The 14,822-nt window shown below is 45.3% G+C and overlaps 1 protein-coding gene across 1 annotated transcript in view; it reads right to left on the minus strand.

The window, feature by feature from the left end:
• Nucleotides 1–899: 899 nt before the first annotated feature.
• Nucleotides 900–14,822, minus strand: part of PCOLCE2 (procollagen C-endopeptidase enhancer 2) — a 346,699-nt gene continuing 332,776 nt past the window's right edge. Inside the window, exons 8-9 of the mRNA XM_078665619.1 lie at nt 6,024–6,191; nt 900–1,435 (exon numbers count right to left, since the gene is read on the minus strand). Coding sequence (XP_078521745.1) covers nt 1,305–1,435; nt 6,024–6,191 — 299 coding nt within the window. The 3' untranslated portion in view covers nt 900–1,304. The remainder of the gene's footprint in view (nt 1,436–6,023; nt 6,192–14,822) is intronic.

Below are 14,822 nucleotides of genomic sequence, written 5' to 3' on the forward strand. Positions count from 1 at the left end.
AATCAATCTCAATTTCATGGTAATTTGCGAATTGTTTGAAAAATGCACTAAAGTGCATTTTTCAAAGTCTCATGTTATAAGCACACATGCCCTTGGGGCATGTGTGTGCGCAACATGTGGTAAAATGGAAATTTCAGGGGTGCAACAGAGTGTCCTTTTGGCACCCTTGCAACCGTGAAATTGCATGCGAAATTTGTGAGTACCTATTGGGTACTTGCAAATTGCGCATGCAATTCCCACTCATTCTTTTGGGCATCTAGGCCCATAGGAATGAATGGGAAGCCATTCCTTAATTGCGAGTTGCAATTTGCGGGCCGCAATTAAGGAATGTGTAGGAATCGCATTTTTTTTGGCGATCCTACATGCATAGGCAATTGCGATTCCATAATTGCGATTCCTCAAAAGTCGCAATTATTGAATTGCAATTGCCTATTTTGATGCATGTGCACCTGGGTTCCTATTTGGAATACAGAATGCAAAGATAGTAATCTGCTGTTCCTTTCAGATCACAACCCCTGTATTCGTAGCCAGTTATTGGGGGTCACAAACAGTGACCTAGCTAATTAATATTTGTTGGGCAAGTCACTGTTTTTGTGACCCCGCCTGATAGGACATTTTGTAATGCAACATGTTAGCGCTAAGGTCGCATCACATGATTTACAGACAGGTAGCAGAAAGTTAGTGCGCAATTTGCCCCCAATATTTGTGATCCGTCTGTAAGTACATCACCCCCTATGTGTCTTGCGACTCCATCCTATTTTCTACATCACTTCCCGGATCCCATGTTGCCCTGCAGACCACAATAATCCACATAGACAGAACCCTGAAGGCAGGCATTCCGAAGCATCTCTTCTTGGTCGATGGCCGTTTCCCCAATGTAGTTCTCAATGGCCAGTGCACACGGTTTTAAATATATTTTATTAAGCAGAGAATAAATGGAAAAAGAAACACTATATAAAATAAACTCAGTTGAACAAAATACTTAAACAGATAAAAAATTTATATTATTATAAATATTGCACTAGAAAATCTCCATATTTTACACAAATATATAGGCCATTTCTATAAATCCAACTTTTTGAGACAAATTTAAATTAACAGCTTGAGTAGTCAGAATTTTGTTCAGTTCAGCTTAAGGGATCGTGAAGCATATAAAGGCAGGTAAAATCCAGTAGGTCTCATTGAGAGTAACCAGTAGTTTAGCAGGAAAGGGCTGATCCCAATAGCCTCTTCCCTGTGCTTTTGTGCTCGAAGAATTCAATTGCTTTGGAGTGAAGATTTTTCTGATAGACCACAGTCACGTTCTAACATCGCCTGTTCTTCAAGGAATTTAAGATCTTCTGGTTCTTGGTCTTGAAATTTAGGACAAAACTATTAGGTAGAATCTTTGCTCTCCCATCTTCCTCCACTTGTCCCATAAAAATATAATTTAAACCTGTGGAAAGAAACATGTTGCATTAAGAAATATATACAATACTTTATAAAACTCTGTAGACATACTGGGATTGTTGCATATATGCGGAAGCTAAAAAGAGAGCTAGGTCTGCATTTATAGGTAGATGCGGTGTTCTGTAGCTTGCTGTATAACAATTCATGGGAATGTTAGATAAATTATAGGACACTGCAGAGGAATTTGGCCACTCACCACCATTTATTGTTAGCATTCTCTTGTTCTTTTCTGATAAATATCAATAAGTATGGTGGCCCTAAGCTTTTGCTAATTGTGCTTTTTCACTTTAGCTCCTCCTGCCTATCGTTAGTACCAAGCAACTACTGATGAGGATTAATTGCATGAGGGTTTTTCCTATTGAAGATTAAGATTACTGCAGCAAAATCGTGCTGAAACGTGTCACCTGTTGACTGGTAAATGTGTCTTGCTTACTGGATATCAAAACGTAGCAGCACACAGTGAGTGCTAATGCACTAACTCAAGTGAGATCAAGATCCTTGTCCTACAGGGATACAGGTTTCATAGGGAATTTTTTGTCTGGTACAGGATTTTTTAAGAGTGGGTTGAGTTCTTTGACTGAGCGTCTTGGTGTTTTTCATAAATTTTGAAAATCTTTTAATACAGGTATGTTCGGTGAGATGCAAATATACACATGCTTACGACATTTCTGGGCTGTGATGCATTTTTAAGAATTATGGAAAATGTAAACCCCTTCAATGAGCAGGCTAGCCCTTATTTTTTTTGTGAGGGGACTTGCACAGATGAAAATATTCCCACATGATAATATCATTACATTTAAATACATTGTTTTCTTTTGTAGAGCTCCAGTGCAGCTCTGATGAAACCACAAAGTGGTTTTTGAGAGAAGATATTACAGGGGGGAGGATAATATTATTGTATTTTAAAAAGATGCTAGCAAAACTCTATGTTGACCACAGGAGCAAGGTGTGCGAAATTCTACCAGCGTTGTGGATTTACATCAGTTTTTTGCTTTAATTAGAAAGCTAACTATGGATTTTTTTTCTGCAGCTAGACTTTGTTGTCTCTGAGACTTACTCCTCTTTAGGTCTCGCCTGAGCCAGCACGCATGCGCTGCTCTGCGAGACATTTAGTAAGTGCTTTAAACTTTGGAACACACGCTTGTGCGTGTGTTTTTGTTTTCTTCACCCGCTATTGGCCTTTGCAGGCCTCTTTCTAAGAAAGACAGCACGCAATTGGCCAAAGGCGGGTGCATGTCCCGCCTTCTCTCTGCTCTGGCCTATGGTCCGCTGGAGCGAGCGCAGCTTTCTTCCTTCGTCATGGATCATTAAGCACAGCGTGCACTTTCTGCTCCAAACGCGATTGCTTTCACTTTCGCGTACTGCGCGTGTTTTATGTATGTATTTACTAGAGCGCCGTAATGCCTTTCTGCAAAGAACACCCCTCCCACCTCCCAAACATCAACCGGAGCGATGCCATGGCTTGTTTCTAATATTCGTCCTCTTTTCTGCTCTCCCATGTGCCCCCTTTGAGATTCTCCTCTCCTTCCGCATTCTGCCTGCACCCTCCTACCCCATTTTTGTCCACCACCACGTCCACCACCACCACTAGGTCCACCACCACGTCCACCACCCCCACCACCACCATGTCCATCACCACCACGTCCACCACTACCACATCCACCACCAACACCACCACGTCCACTACCACCACATCCACCACCAACAGGTCCACCAACATCACGTCCACCACAACCACGTCCACCACCACCACGTCCACCACCACCACCACGTCCACCACCACCACGTCCCCCATCACGTCCACCATGTCCACCAGCAGGTCCACCACCACCATGTCCACTACCCCATCCACCATCACCACCACGTCCACAACCACCACCACATCCACCACCATCATGTCCACCACCACCACATTCACCACCAAGTTCACCACCACCACCACGTCCACCACCACCACATCCACCACCACCACATCCACCACCACCACCATGTCCACCACCACATCCACCACCCCCACCACCATGTCCACCACCACCACGTCCACCACCACCACAATGTCCACCACCACCACGTCCACCACCACATCCACCACCACCACGTCCACCACCATGTCCACTACCACCACCATGTCCACCACCATGTCCACCACCATGTCCACCACCACCATGTCCACCACCACCACCACATCCACCACCACCACGATGTCCACATCCACCACCACCACGCTGACCACCACCATGTCCACCACCACCCCCACCACGTCCACCACCACATCCACCACCACGTCCACCACCACCACATCCACCATCACCACCACATCCACCACCACCACAACATCCACCACCACCGCCACCCGTGACGGGTAAAGTTTCACTGGAGGACAGGGGTAATAGGAGTGTCAACCCCGGCTGTACATGGGACATTTAAGGATGCATTGGGTGCAAGAAGACAGGAATAGGGGCTAGAAGTATTACACCAGACCCAAGATACATTTTGAAGAGGCACAATGTCACATGGGCTCCTGTAAAAGCACTTGCAGCATCTCTACCTCAGAGTGGCATACCTGCACGAGCCACTCACTCAAAACAAGCATTGGCATAGCCAATAGGTCTCGCTTTGGGACGTTATTAGTGTTTAGCCATGCAACCCTTGATGTTGTTGCACCAAGGATATTGTGCTGGATAACTAAACACTTATAAGGTCACAAAGGCGAGACCTATTGGCTATGCCAGTGCTTGTTTGAATATGGCTATTGGAGTACTGTGATTGAGCAAGGCTAAGCAATCTAATTAATAAAATAAAACTACATTTTTTGAGAAATGCCTGACTCACCATTGATACAAGCAGCGAGGCTTTCCTCAGAGAACATGCAGTTTATGTACAAGATTTCACTGAGTCACTTTTATTTCCCTGCTGCGTCATTGTAAATGCGGCACATCCATAGTGGCGCAAGGGATTTCAACCATCACGCAAAATAACTGGCGCATCCCTACTGATATGGAAGGATGCGCCCTGCTGATATGCAGGGATGCGCCAGTTATTGAAAATCTGCCCCCTGGTATTCAAACAACATCTTCTCATTTGAGCCAATACTTGGCCGAAGACTCCTCTAGTTAATAAGGTGTCCACACGGCTGTTTGAAGGAAGACATCCATGACAATAAAAGTGAAATGCTCATCTTAAGCATTTCATCTCACCCAAAAGGCCTATTAAACATAAAAGCTTTCCAAGGGGAGAGAGGTGATCTCATGAATGGGAGAAGGTACAGAGCCCAAACATTTGAGTCAGCTGAAATGAAGTGCTAAGGAACATGAGCAGCCAAGAAACAAGCCTTTGAGTTTATTGCCAATGGGACAAAACCAGTTGTCTTGCACCCAGAGCTGAACTATATACCAGATCTGTCACTTCATCTGGGTCCCAAGAGTTTCTGTGCAGACTGAGCAGTGCCATCAGAGTAAATCTGCCATTTGGGACTACAGCCCTCGATCAACCAAACCAGACGGAATAAGTAGTGGTTGAATAGATGCACTGCTCTTTCCTCCTGTGCTCCATTCTGTGTTGCTCTCTCTCACATGTGTGCTTCTCTTCTGCCCCTCTGTGCTATGCTCACCCTCATGTGCTTCTTCCCTGCATTGCTTTCTTGCACATGTGCGTCCTCCTAACTGCTCCACGTTCCTCTTTCTAGCCCATGTGCTTCCCCCGCCCTACGTGTTGGTTTCTCCACCTGCACCTTCTATGTTGCTCCCCCAACCGCTTCCCTTGTTTTGCTTCTCTCCACCTGCCCCTCAAAAAGCAAAGCAAGGCTGTTGCACTACTTCTAAAAATGTTATTTGCCACTCCAACAATGTTTTATAAATTAAAAAAAAGTGCTGAAGCAGTTTTGTAGGCACGCGCCTGAATATTGAACGTACCTACAAATTGATGTAGATGGACGCGTCGTAGCACCATTTTTTGGTTTTGTTTTTAGCCACGTTGCACAACATTTAAGGTGCTTTACAGCGTTGCTAAAAATCATTGGCAAAGGCAATATTTCCGAACGGGGAGACCTAATGGCTTTGCCAGTGCTTGTTTAAATCAAGCCCTATTAGTTTGTAAAACATTTATACTCAGAATATAGAAATCTTATACAGGACCTTTACGAATTGGCAACTCTGGGAAAATCTTTTCTACTTCACAAAAACTGGACAGCTCTGTAGAAATCTGTAATTTTACTGAAATTGATGGGCGTGCTGCATTCTCCCTTGCCTCTTTCCTTTCATGTTGTGTTGTGTCATTCTGGTGTCTTGTCTTTGGAAAACCGAAGGAGATCCTTGTGTATACAATTTACTTGTATGCAAATCTGTTGTCTTCTATTCATGATTACTATGTTTATGCTTGTGTTGTTTGTGGTATAATTACTATTCATTTCTTTGTTTTCATGAATTAAGTGAAACTCTAGTTCTAGACTATGAATAAAAAATAAAAAAAACAGAACTTTAAATAAGCTGGGTATGGAGAACGCATGTTTACAGTTAAAGAAATGTGGATGAATGACAAATTAAACGATGCAATTGTGTGACTTAATTTGTACTCACCTCGCCTGATGAGAGGGCACTGCTTACAGACCACAGTGAGCTTGGCGCTCATGTGCTTGCCGGCTTGTTGGATTGCCAGGTTTCCCTCTTTGTAAACATTAATGATGGAAATCGTAGCATACAGGCTGCCTGTTCGGGTGGCCGTGGAGATAACTGTGCCTGTGATTACTAAAGTGAATAAAAGATGTTTTTAGTACAGTAATAGCGGAAGAAACAACAACACTTACATTTCAAGCTAAAGTGTTGCCGTTTAGAGAAAGAAAACCAAGTAATTAAAGGTGGGTTAACTTCCTGAAACTTAGCTTGATACACACTGTAGGAGGGTAAAGGTGAAATGCTATTGAAAACAATAGAGCAACTATATTTTATGCTGGAGGGGAACTCACACTAATAAAAATCCATTCCTCATTTGCCCAAGTTTCCAGGGCATTTAGCCACCTGCTGATGGTCCAGAAAGACAAACGCTTCCATAGAAGTTCCCCCACATACAAGTCTTTTGGATAAGGGCCTACCTGCAGTTAGGCATTGCCACCTCAGGGGTTGCCATCCTTGTTGATAATGTGGTTTGCTGAGGACAGCAATGACTTACAGCTTCCCATAGCATAGTCCTGCAGTCTCACAGCAACATCCAGATAGGAAAGGACACAACATAGGCATGGATGTCATTTAGGGGTCGCCAGGGACCGCAACAGCGACCCCTGGCTTGATTCGTGCTACCCCTGGCACTGCTTTTGCTACCCCTGGCCTCAGAGATCGCAAAGTCAGTGCTTGGAACACAAGGGCAGCTCTCCCTAATTGACTCTGGTTGGAGCTTCACTTACCTGGTTTCTGTCAATTTTTTATTATACAAATAGTGAATAATATTATTCACTATTAGTGTAAATTTTTTTTTAGTATTTTAGCTGTAATATGACCCTATCTGGAAGCTAAGGTAAGTAAACAATGCAGTCAAATGTATGTTTTATGCATGATTGCGGATGTGAGTGTCTTTATGTACGTGTGTAGGGGGCACGGCGGTCTGAATGCGGGTTGATACACCCGCTCGAAACTTCGTCTAAATGGCATGCTGGCGTGCTGAGAGACGCCACCCTCTAACTAACTGTAAAACAAACTGCGCTTTGAAATTCTCTGTAAACAGGATTTACAATCCATTAACCTTCATCATAAGAAACATACCAATATATCGTCGGGCGAACTAAAGATCATCAAAAACATCAGTCATGATGAAACCATACTATGCCAGAAAGCAGATAAGGGTGGAGCACTCGTTATAATGGACCGGTCATATTATGAATCTCAAATCAGAGAACATTTGGATGATACCAACCTGTATATGAGCATCTCTCATAATCCTACCAGAGAAATTCAAGACATCCTTGCTCAGATTCTGTCTAAAGCTATAGACAATGGCATGATAAAAGAGAAAACCAAACAATTTTTGACACAGATGGATCCACGGAGCCCGTCATTTTACATGACGCCCAAAATCCACAAAAACTTGTACAAACCTCCATGCAGACCCATAGTGTCTACAATTAAGAGTGTTCATGAACCCGTGGGGAAATTCCTCGACAAGTACCTTCAACCGTTTGCAGTGGAAGCCCAGTCCTATATTAAAGATACCACAGACTTTTTGAAAAAATTGGCTACTGTCAAAATCACCAAAGAACAATCTATTTACATGGCGACAATAGACGTCAAAGCATTATATACGTCCATACCTCATCTATCAGGCATAGAGGCAGTGGAAAAAGTGTTGCTACACAGTAGCTATGAAGATACTATGAAAGTCTTTTTGATGGAACTTTTAGAGTTCACTCTAATGCACAGCTACTTTAAACAGGGAGAACAGTGGTATATCCAAAAGAGTGGTACATCCATGGGCAATTCGGCTGCTCCGACCTATGCTAATATCTTCATGAGGAACTACGAGGGAACGAACATTTTGAGTCAAAAAACATGGAAAGAACACATTAAACTCTACGTTCGTTTCATTGATGACATTTTTATTGTTTGGGAAGGAGCCAAAGAAACCTTAACATCAGAAATTTTGAAACTGAATTTGATAGATGAACGCATACAGTTCACCTGGGATATCCAAGAAAAAAACATTAATTTTCTAGATGTAAATGTCATCCGAGGAGAGTTCAATTTTGATACTACTCTATACAGAAAAAATACAGACCGGAATAACTTATTAAGTTATAACAGTTTTCATCCTCCAGCCCTAAAAAGACATTTGCCATTGTCACAGCTTATGAGGTTGAAACGAGTTGTCTCGGAACCGCAAAAAGCAGAAATTCAAATGATTGAAATGTCCACACGATTCCAGAAAAGAGGCTACCCTTCATCGATTTTGAACGAAGCCACTCAAAGAATACAAAATATGTCTAGAGAATCTCTGTTCATCAATAAACCAGCCTCCAATGAGCAACGCATAACATGTGTGAGTAAATTTTCTACAGCTAGTCATGCTTTCAAAAACATTATAAAAAAACACTGGTCGATATTAAGGATAGAACCAGATTTCAAGGGAGCATTTGAGCATGAACCATTGTTTGCACATACACGTTCAAAAAACATGGGACAACTTTTGAAATCTAGACCTAAGATCAATCCATACTCAATATGGAAAGGAACATTACCTTGCATGAACTGTCATAACTGCGGGAACATTATGAAAGGCAGTAAGCTATCACCACCAGATTTTAAAGAAACCATCAACTTGCAAGTAAATGCCACATGTGATTCGATGAACGTGATCTACATATTGAGCTGCCCTTGTCAATTGCATTACGTTGGTCACACAGAGCGCAAATTGAAAATCCGGCTCACCGAGCATAAAAGTAACATTCGCACAAAAACGCTCAAATCCACTGTTGCCACACATTTTATGGAAGCTAGACATGATATTACTGAACTTAGAGCTCGGATTTTGGAAATAGTGGACAAGCATGAAGGCACCAATAACAAAACACAACTCTTAAAGAGAGAGAACTACTGGATTTATCGTCTTAAAACATTGAAACCGTTTGGCCTCAATGAAAGGGTGGAATTTCTTTGTTACCTGTAAACATATTGATGTTATGTTTTATATATTTTTTACGCATGATGCTCTTTGATTTATTGTATTATACATCGTATTGATTAGCATACAAGTACCACAATCCTTAGCGCTATGCGCAGATACAAGCCCCTCCCACCCTCTTCCTTTATACCATTTCCGCCACTCCGTGATGTTTGTACCGGAGTGCAGCAGATCCCTGATAGCGGCATCCTCGCATTTTCATCTGGTTAGCGCAGTTTGTTTTACAGTTAGTTAGAGGGTGGCGTCTCTCAGCACGCCAGCATGCCATTTAGACGAAGTTTCGAGCGGGTGTATCAACCCGCATTCAGACCGCCGTGCCCCCTACACACGTGCAGCAGGCACTATTATACTTGCTATCTATTCTTTGGCATTAGTTTACCTGTTAACCGCGGTTTACCCTTTAACCATCTCACCTTCAGTTTAAATGCCCAGCACCCCGTTTTGTTTAAGCGACAGGATTTATAGCCGCTTTTATTTTGTATTTAGCGTGCGCAGAAACTGTAACATTTGATATTCAGCCTATTGCTATTCATGGTGTTTTCTTGAAATATTTGCTTGTAAGCACATTTTGCATGTAGTTTTGTTGGCTACACACGACGTAGTATTAATTACCGCCATTTGAATTTGCAGATCCCTTGACAAAGGCGCTGGCTTGCGCCGAAATGCATTGGGAGGCCATGGGAGGCCAGAGATTTGCGAATTAAATGAATGATTCATACGGATAATCTTGTCGAAGACATTAAATGTGAATTAACATTTAGGATGACGTTATGAACTATGGATTACAAATAAAAGGAAAACTTTGAAATGAGTAAGTAAAAAAAAACAAAAAACTGTTTTTTGAAATTTCTTGCTGAGTGCCAGCATATACTTGTGCCCAGGCATACGAGTTGATTAAGAACTTGTTTTCTTTTGTTTACTACATTTCACACCCTGGAGTAGAGGGTGTTCCTGGAGCACAGTTATCGTTTTACAAATTCCACAGTAACTTGCAGTGCTCGAATCATTCAATTTTTTGTCTTTATGTACGCAAGGGTGTCTGAATGTGTCAGTTTGTGTTAGCATGTGTATGTGTGAGTCAAAGGCAATGTCAAATGGAGCGTGGTGTCTCTTCCACTACCCTAGGTATTTTGGTGAATTGACGTTGATGAACATAGGGTATGAGATTGGTCTTCAAAAAGGTTCATATCCATTCAAGTCTGTAGAGCTGGTCTGGAAGAAATAGTCACTCTAGATGGCCTACACAGAGTTCAAAAAGAGAAGAAAGCATGTGAAAAGGACATATATATTTTTTAATGTGTGAGCAACTAGGAACATGCCTGATGGTACAGACAAATCGGCTACTTTGTTTAATTGGAAAAGATCAGTTAACCAGTCCATTTCTTTGTTCTTAAATCCTAAAAATCTATTGAAGGCGCACTCCATTAGGAATAATCCTAGAATTTTCTTTGGCTGTCAGAGATTCCAAAGTGGTATTTGGAGACAGTTTGAAATTACCCCCCAAAAATATGCCATAATATCGACCCCAGGTCACGCAGTTCATGAAATGCATGAGACAGGGGCGCGCCCTAGCGGGGTATGAAGTAATACATGTCTCATCTGTCAACCGGGCACTCGTCAGAATCCTGCAGGGGCCCTGCAGGCATCCACAGCATGGTGAAACTGCGGCCCCACCTGCACCGGGGCAATAGCAACCTTCCCCTGCACCTGGGGAGAGGCTATTTCGCCCCTTTATTGCGGTCCTTGCGATAGCCCTACACACTTGCAGCTGGGTCCTAGCAGGGTGGAAGCCGCCATCTTGAGGAGTTGTTGCCTGCACACTGCCGCACCAGCGGCATAGAGGGAAGACCACCTGACCCCAGGACTGTTGGGGAGGCCTGCCTGAGCCCTGTCACAGTTGATGGGAAGAACCAGGGCTCGAGTCGGGGTACCACGCGGGTGGACGTCATCCCCCCACTTATTTTCCAGGGAGCTCTGTGCAGATTAGGAAAATTATTCAGGTTAATTATTACTGACAAGTAATCGAAGCTTTACCACTTAATTCTCTCTCGTTCAGAACGCTGCTCACGCGCTGGCTTCTCTGATGCAATCGCATCTAAGGGGTGAGCGAGGGGAGGCAATGAGTCTGATGGTGCAAGCCACCTTTCGTGACGTCACTTCGTGTCATGACGTCAGCGTCCCCCCACTTATTTTTTTAGGACTTGTGCCCTGGGAAGAACCCAGGTGATCCCGCCTTGACTTGCCTCTGGAGTCTTACAGGAGCCCAGTGACACGGCTCGAGGTCATGGAGCTGCCATCTTGCGGGGCTGGGCACTGCAACAGGTGCAGACGGGGCTGGCATTGCCTGAAGAGAGTGCCGGGTGCTCACGGAGAGTGCGGCCGCACAGGCTAGAGATGGAGCCATTGGACCAGAGCCCTGCAGGCAGACAGTGCTGGACTATTGAGGAGAGTGCGGGGGGGGGGCCCTTCGCCTGATCCCTTGGCATGCTCTGCACAGACCAGCTGCCGTGGCCTTGATCTTCCCTTCCAGAGAAAGCGGGGCTCTGCGACGCCAGCTCTAACCAGCGGTGCGAAACCGGACATCGCAGAGGCTGTATTGAGGAGGTGAGCCTGCCTGGTCCTTGTTTGGCTACCATGGGACACCATGCACAGCTTGACGGGCCTGGAATACTGCAGGAGGACGGATAGATCTCGGGAGAGAGTTTTCAGCCTCTCTCCTGCTTCCTTCACTTTCTGGCTGTCACCCTGCCTTGAGCGCAGCCTCTGGGGCTATTGTGGGACAATATCGCCCAGTTAAACTCTGCTAACGGACATTGCAGTATGGATTGGCTGGGGCAGTGGCCACACTAAATGGCAGAGACCTAAGACCTTGCACATGGGACTTGCATAATCTGTCCTGATGCTGGACAGGCCTCTTGGCCTGCTCACAGTGGTCATCGTCTGACTCTCCCCATCTTTTAAGCCCACTGCCCCACGGACTTCTAGGGCCTGGTAGAGAAGGACTAGCCCAGTCTGAGAGATTGGCTACGTTGGGACAGCACTGGCCTCAGGAACGGCGTGGCCAGGAGTTGGTCTAACAAGCAAGACTGTGTAGCAATTGTGGTCACCTTTGAAGTCCTTGCCCGGCTCCCTACTGGCTAAGGGAACTCTACGCCCTTGAGAGGAGACGGCAGCCAGGGGACACTCTTAATACTTCTACCTGGCCTGTGAAGGGACACTGGTGACCAGCTGTACTCTCTTCCACCTGCCCTGTGCCAGACCGCTATCGAGCGTACACCCCAACAGCAGGGCAGGTCCGCAGCTAGCCTTGTCGAGTAGGCTTTGTCCTAGGTTACAGCAAAAGAGATGTCCAGATCTAACTTTGACTCTTAACGCTTGCTGCCTCAGTGCTCCAACACCATGCTGCGCCCGAAAACAGCCAAAGACAATCTGGTGACCTCCCTCTGGAGAAAGGTCCCCCGCCAGACTCAGAGGCCTTGGCTCCCCCTTCTGTACTCATGGCTTGGGACTCATCTACTCTGCCAATATCACAAGACTACATGGATGGTTTTCTGCAGGAGACTCGTTCTGAAATTGGCTCACTTAAGGCGGACTTCAAATCCTGCATCAAAGATATTCGGCGAGATGTCTCTGAGATCGGGGGAAGGGTGGACAACATGGACCATATGGTGGATGCTCGCTCTAAAGACCAAGAAATGCTATGATGTTGAGTGGCGGCACTTGAAGACCAATGAATAGAACTACAAACTAAATAAGAGGACCTGGAGAACAGGAGCTGGCGGAATATTATTCACATCAGAGATGTCCCCAGAAGGCAGAAAGAACTGACATTCACTACTGAGCTCCTGCAAATGATCCAAGGAGACAAAGAGGTGCCCCCTCCAGCCCTGGACAGGGCCCACTGCATGGTCTCTGATCCTGGGTGTCCTGCCTCTGTCCCTGACATACTGACACGTATCACTTTTTCACAGAGAAAGAAGCCATCCTGCGTGCCTCCAGGGGTATGACTGACCTGGTGTATCAGCGTCACACCAGTCAGCTTTTCCAAGATCTCCCCCCATTACACTACTCTGACGGCACTATTTCAGACCGATCACTAACAAGCTACGAGAGATGGACGTTTGATATCAATGGGGAAACCCCTTTGCCCTACTGTTCATGTGGGACAGTAAACAGGGAGCCCTACACTCCCTGACAGAGGTGAAGCAACTGGTGGGACTCGTAACTGAAAGACAGGACATGGATGCCTCTCCGACTCACATACCCAATAGGGAAGATCTGCAACCCATTTGTACAATAGTGCGACCCCAGCGCCCAGACCAGCGACAATAAGAGGAGGCATCACAGGAGACCAAGCGGGACATCATCTAGCACTTCTGGAACATGAAACTTCTGGAACATGAAGAAGGACACATTGCCGGCTCTGTCCACTTCCGGCTCTTTGTAAGGCCATGACTGTCGGATGTGAGGGCATAGGCCTCCCCTCTCTGCTGAGACCCTTCTCGGACTTGCAGCACCAAGCAATAGATGGCTTGAGCTGCAGGGGCCTGGAGGCAGCACTGACTATCTCCACAAGTTCCAAAATGGATTCTCTTTGATGGCCACCTTCTCATGTTTCGCACCCCAGGAGGGTAACTCCTCAAGCAGGAATTGGGCATATGAGTGCAGATTCCTGCGGTAAGAAGATTACCATGTTGGACCCAGTTGATCCACCGATTTTGGTTGCCATTGTTTGTTTTTCCTCCCTAGATCGATCACTGCTCAGGGCTATTCCTTTCACATTTTGTATGATGTACAGGGCATATCCCATTTCTCCACCGGCGGATACATGGGTCTACCAACTTAGATGTTGACCTTTAGGGTGGCCCTGCACCTTGGGGGCACCCCTCTTATTCTAACACTAGAGTTGGGGGGATGCGGCGGATCCTGAGACTCTTCCGGTCTCCCCTGCCTTTCCCCTCCTCTGTACTTCTGGTCTGTGGTTGCTAACCCTTATGCTGCTTATGAATAACTCCACCAAGGGGAACTAAATTGCTCTCTCTCAATGTATGGGGCCTCAACTCACCCAACAAACGCAGACAGGCATGGGGCTATATACTGCAACACGACCCAGATATTCTTCTTGTTAAGGAGACCCATTTTATAAGGGCAGACTCTCATAAGATGGTGCTCTCAAGTAATCATTCTGCTACTGGGAACACACCTCTACAAAAACTCGGGGAATGGGGGTTCTTTTCAAGGTTCACTTCTGCGCATCTATCTCCAAAGTAGTGAGGGATAGAGAGGGGCGCATCGTGGCACTGCACATGCATAGGGGCATAATGTCTCTCACACTCCTCAATATCTATGCCCCCAACCAAACACAAGACCTTTATCTGAGACATGTACTATGCGAGCAACTGGCAGGGGTGGAGGGCGACATCATAGTCGGTGGCGATCTTAATCTAGTATGGGACCCAGACATAAACCGTAGCACAGCCACATATCAGGACACTGGGGCCATGTCCGCTCAACTTAAGTCGGACATCACAGAGCTGGGAATATTAGACGCTTGGCGCTATAAATACCCTGATAGTAGAGACTACTCCTTTCACTGTTATGTCCATAAATCATACTCACGCATTGACCACATCTTTTTAACTCACTCCCTCTAGCAAAATCTCGAAACACTAGCTATCTCGGGCATATCAGTCTCCGACTATGCCCATGTA

The sequence above is a fragment of the Lissotriton helveticus genome, chromosome 11 (assembly GCF_964261635.1).
Source record: "Lissotriton helveticus chromosome 11, aLisHel1.1, whole genome shotgun sequence".
NCBI classification, from domain to species: Eukaryota; Metazoa; Chordata; class Amphibia; order Caudata; family Salamandridae; genus Lissotriton; species Lissotriton helveticus.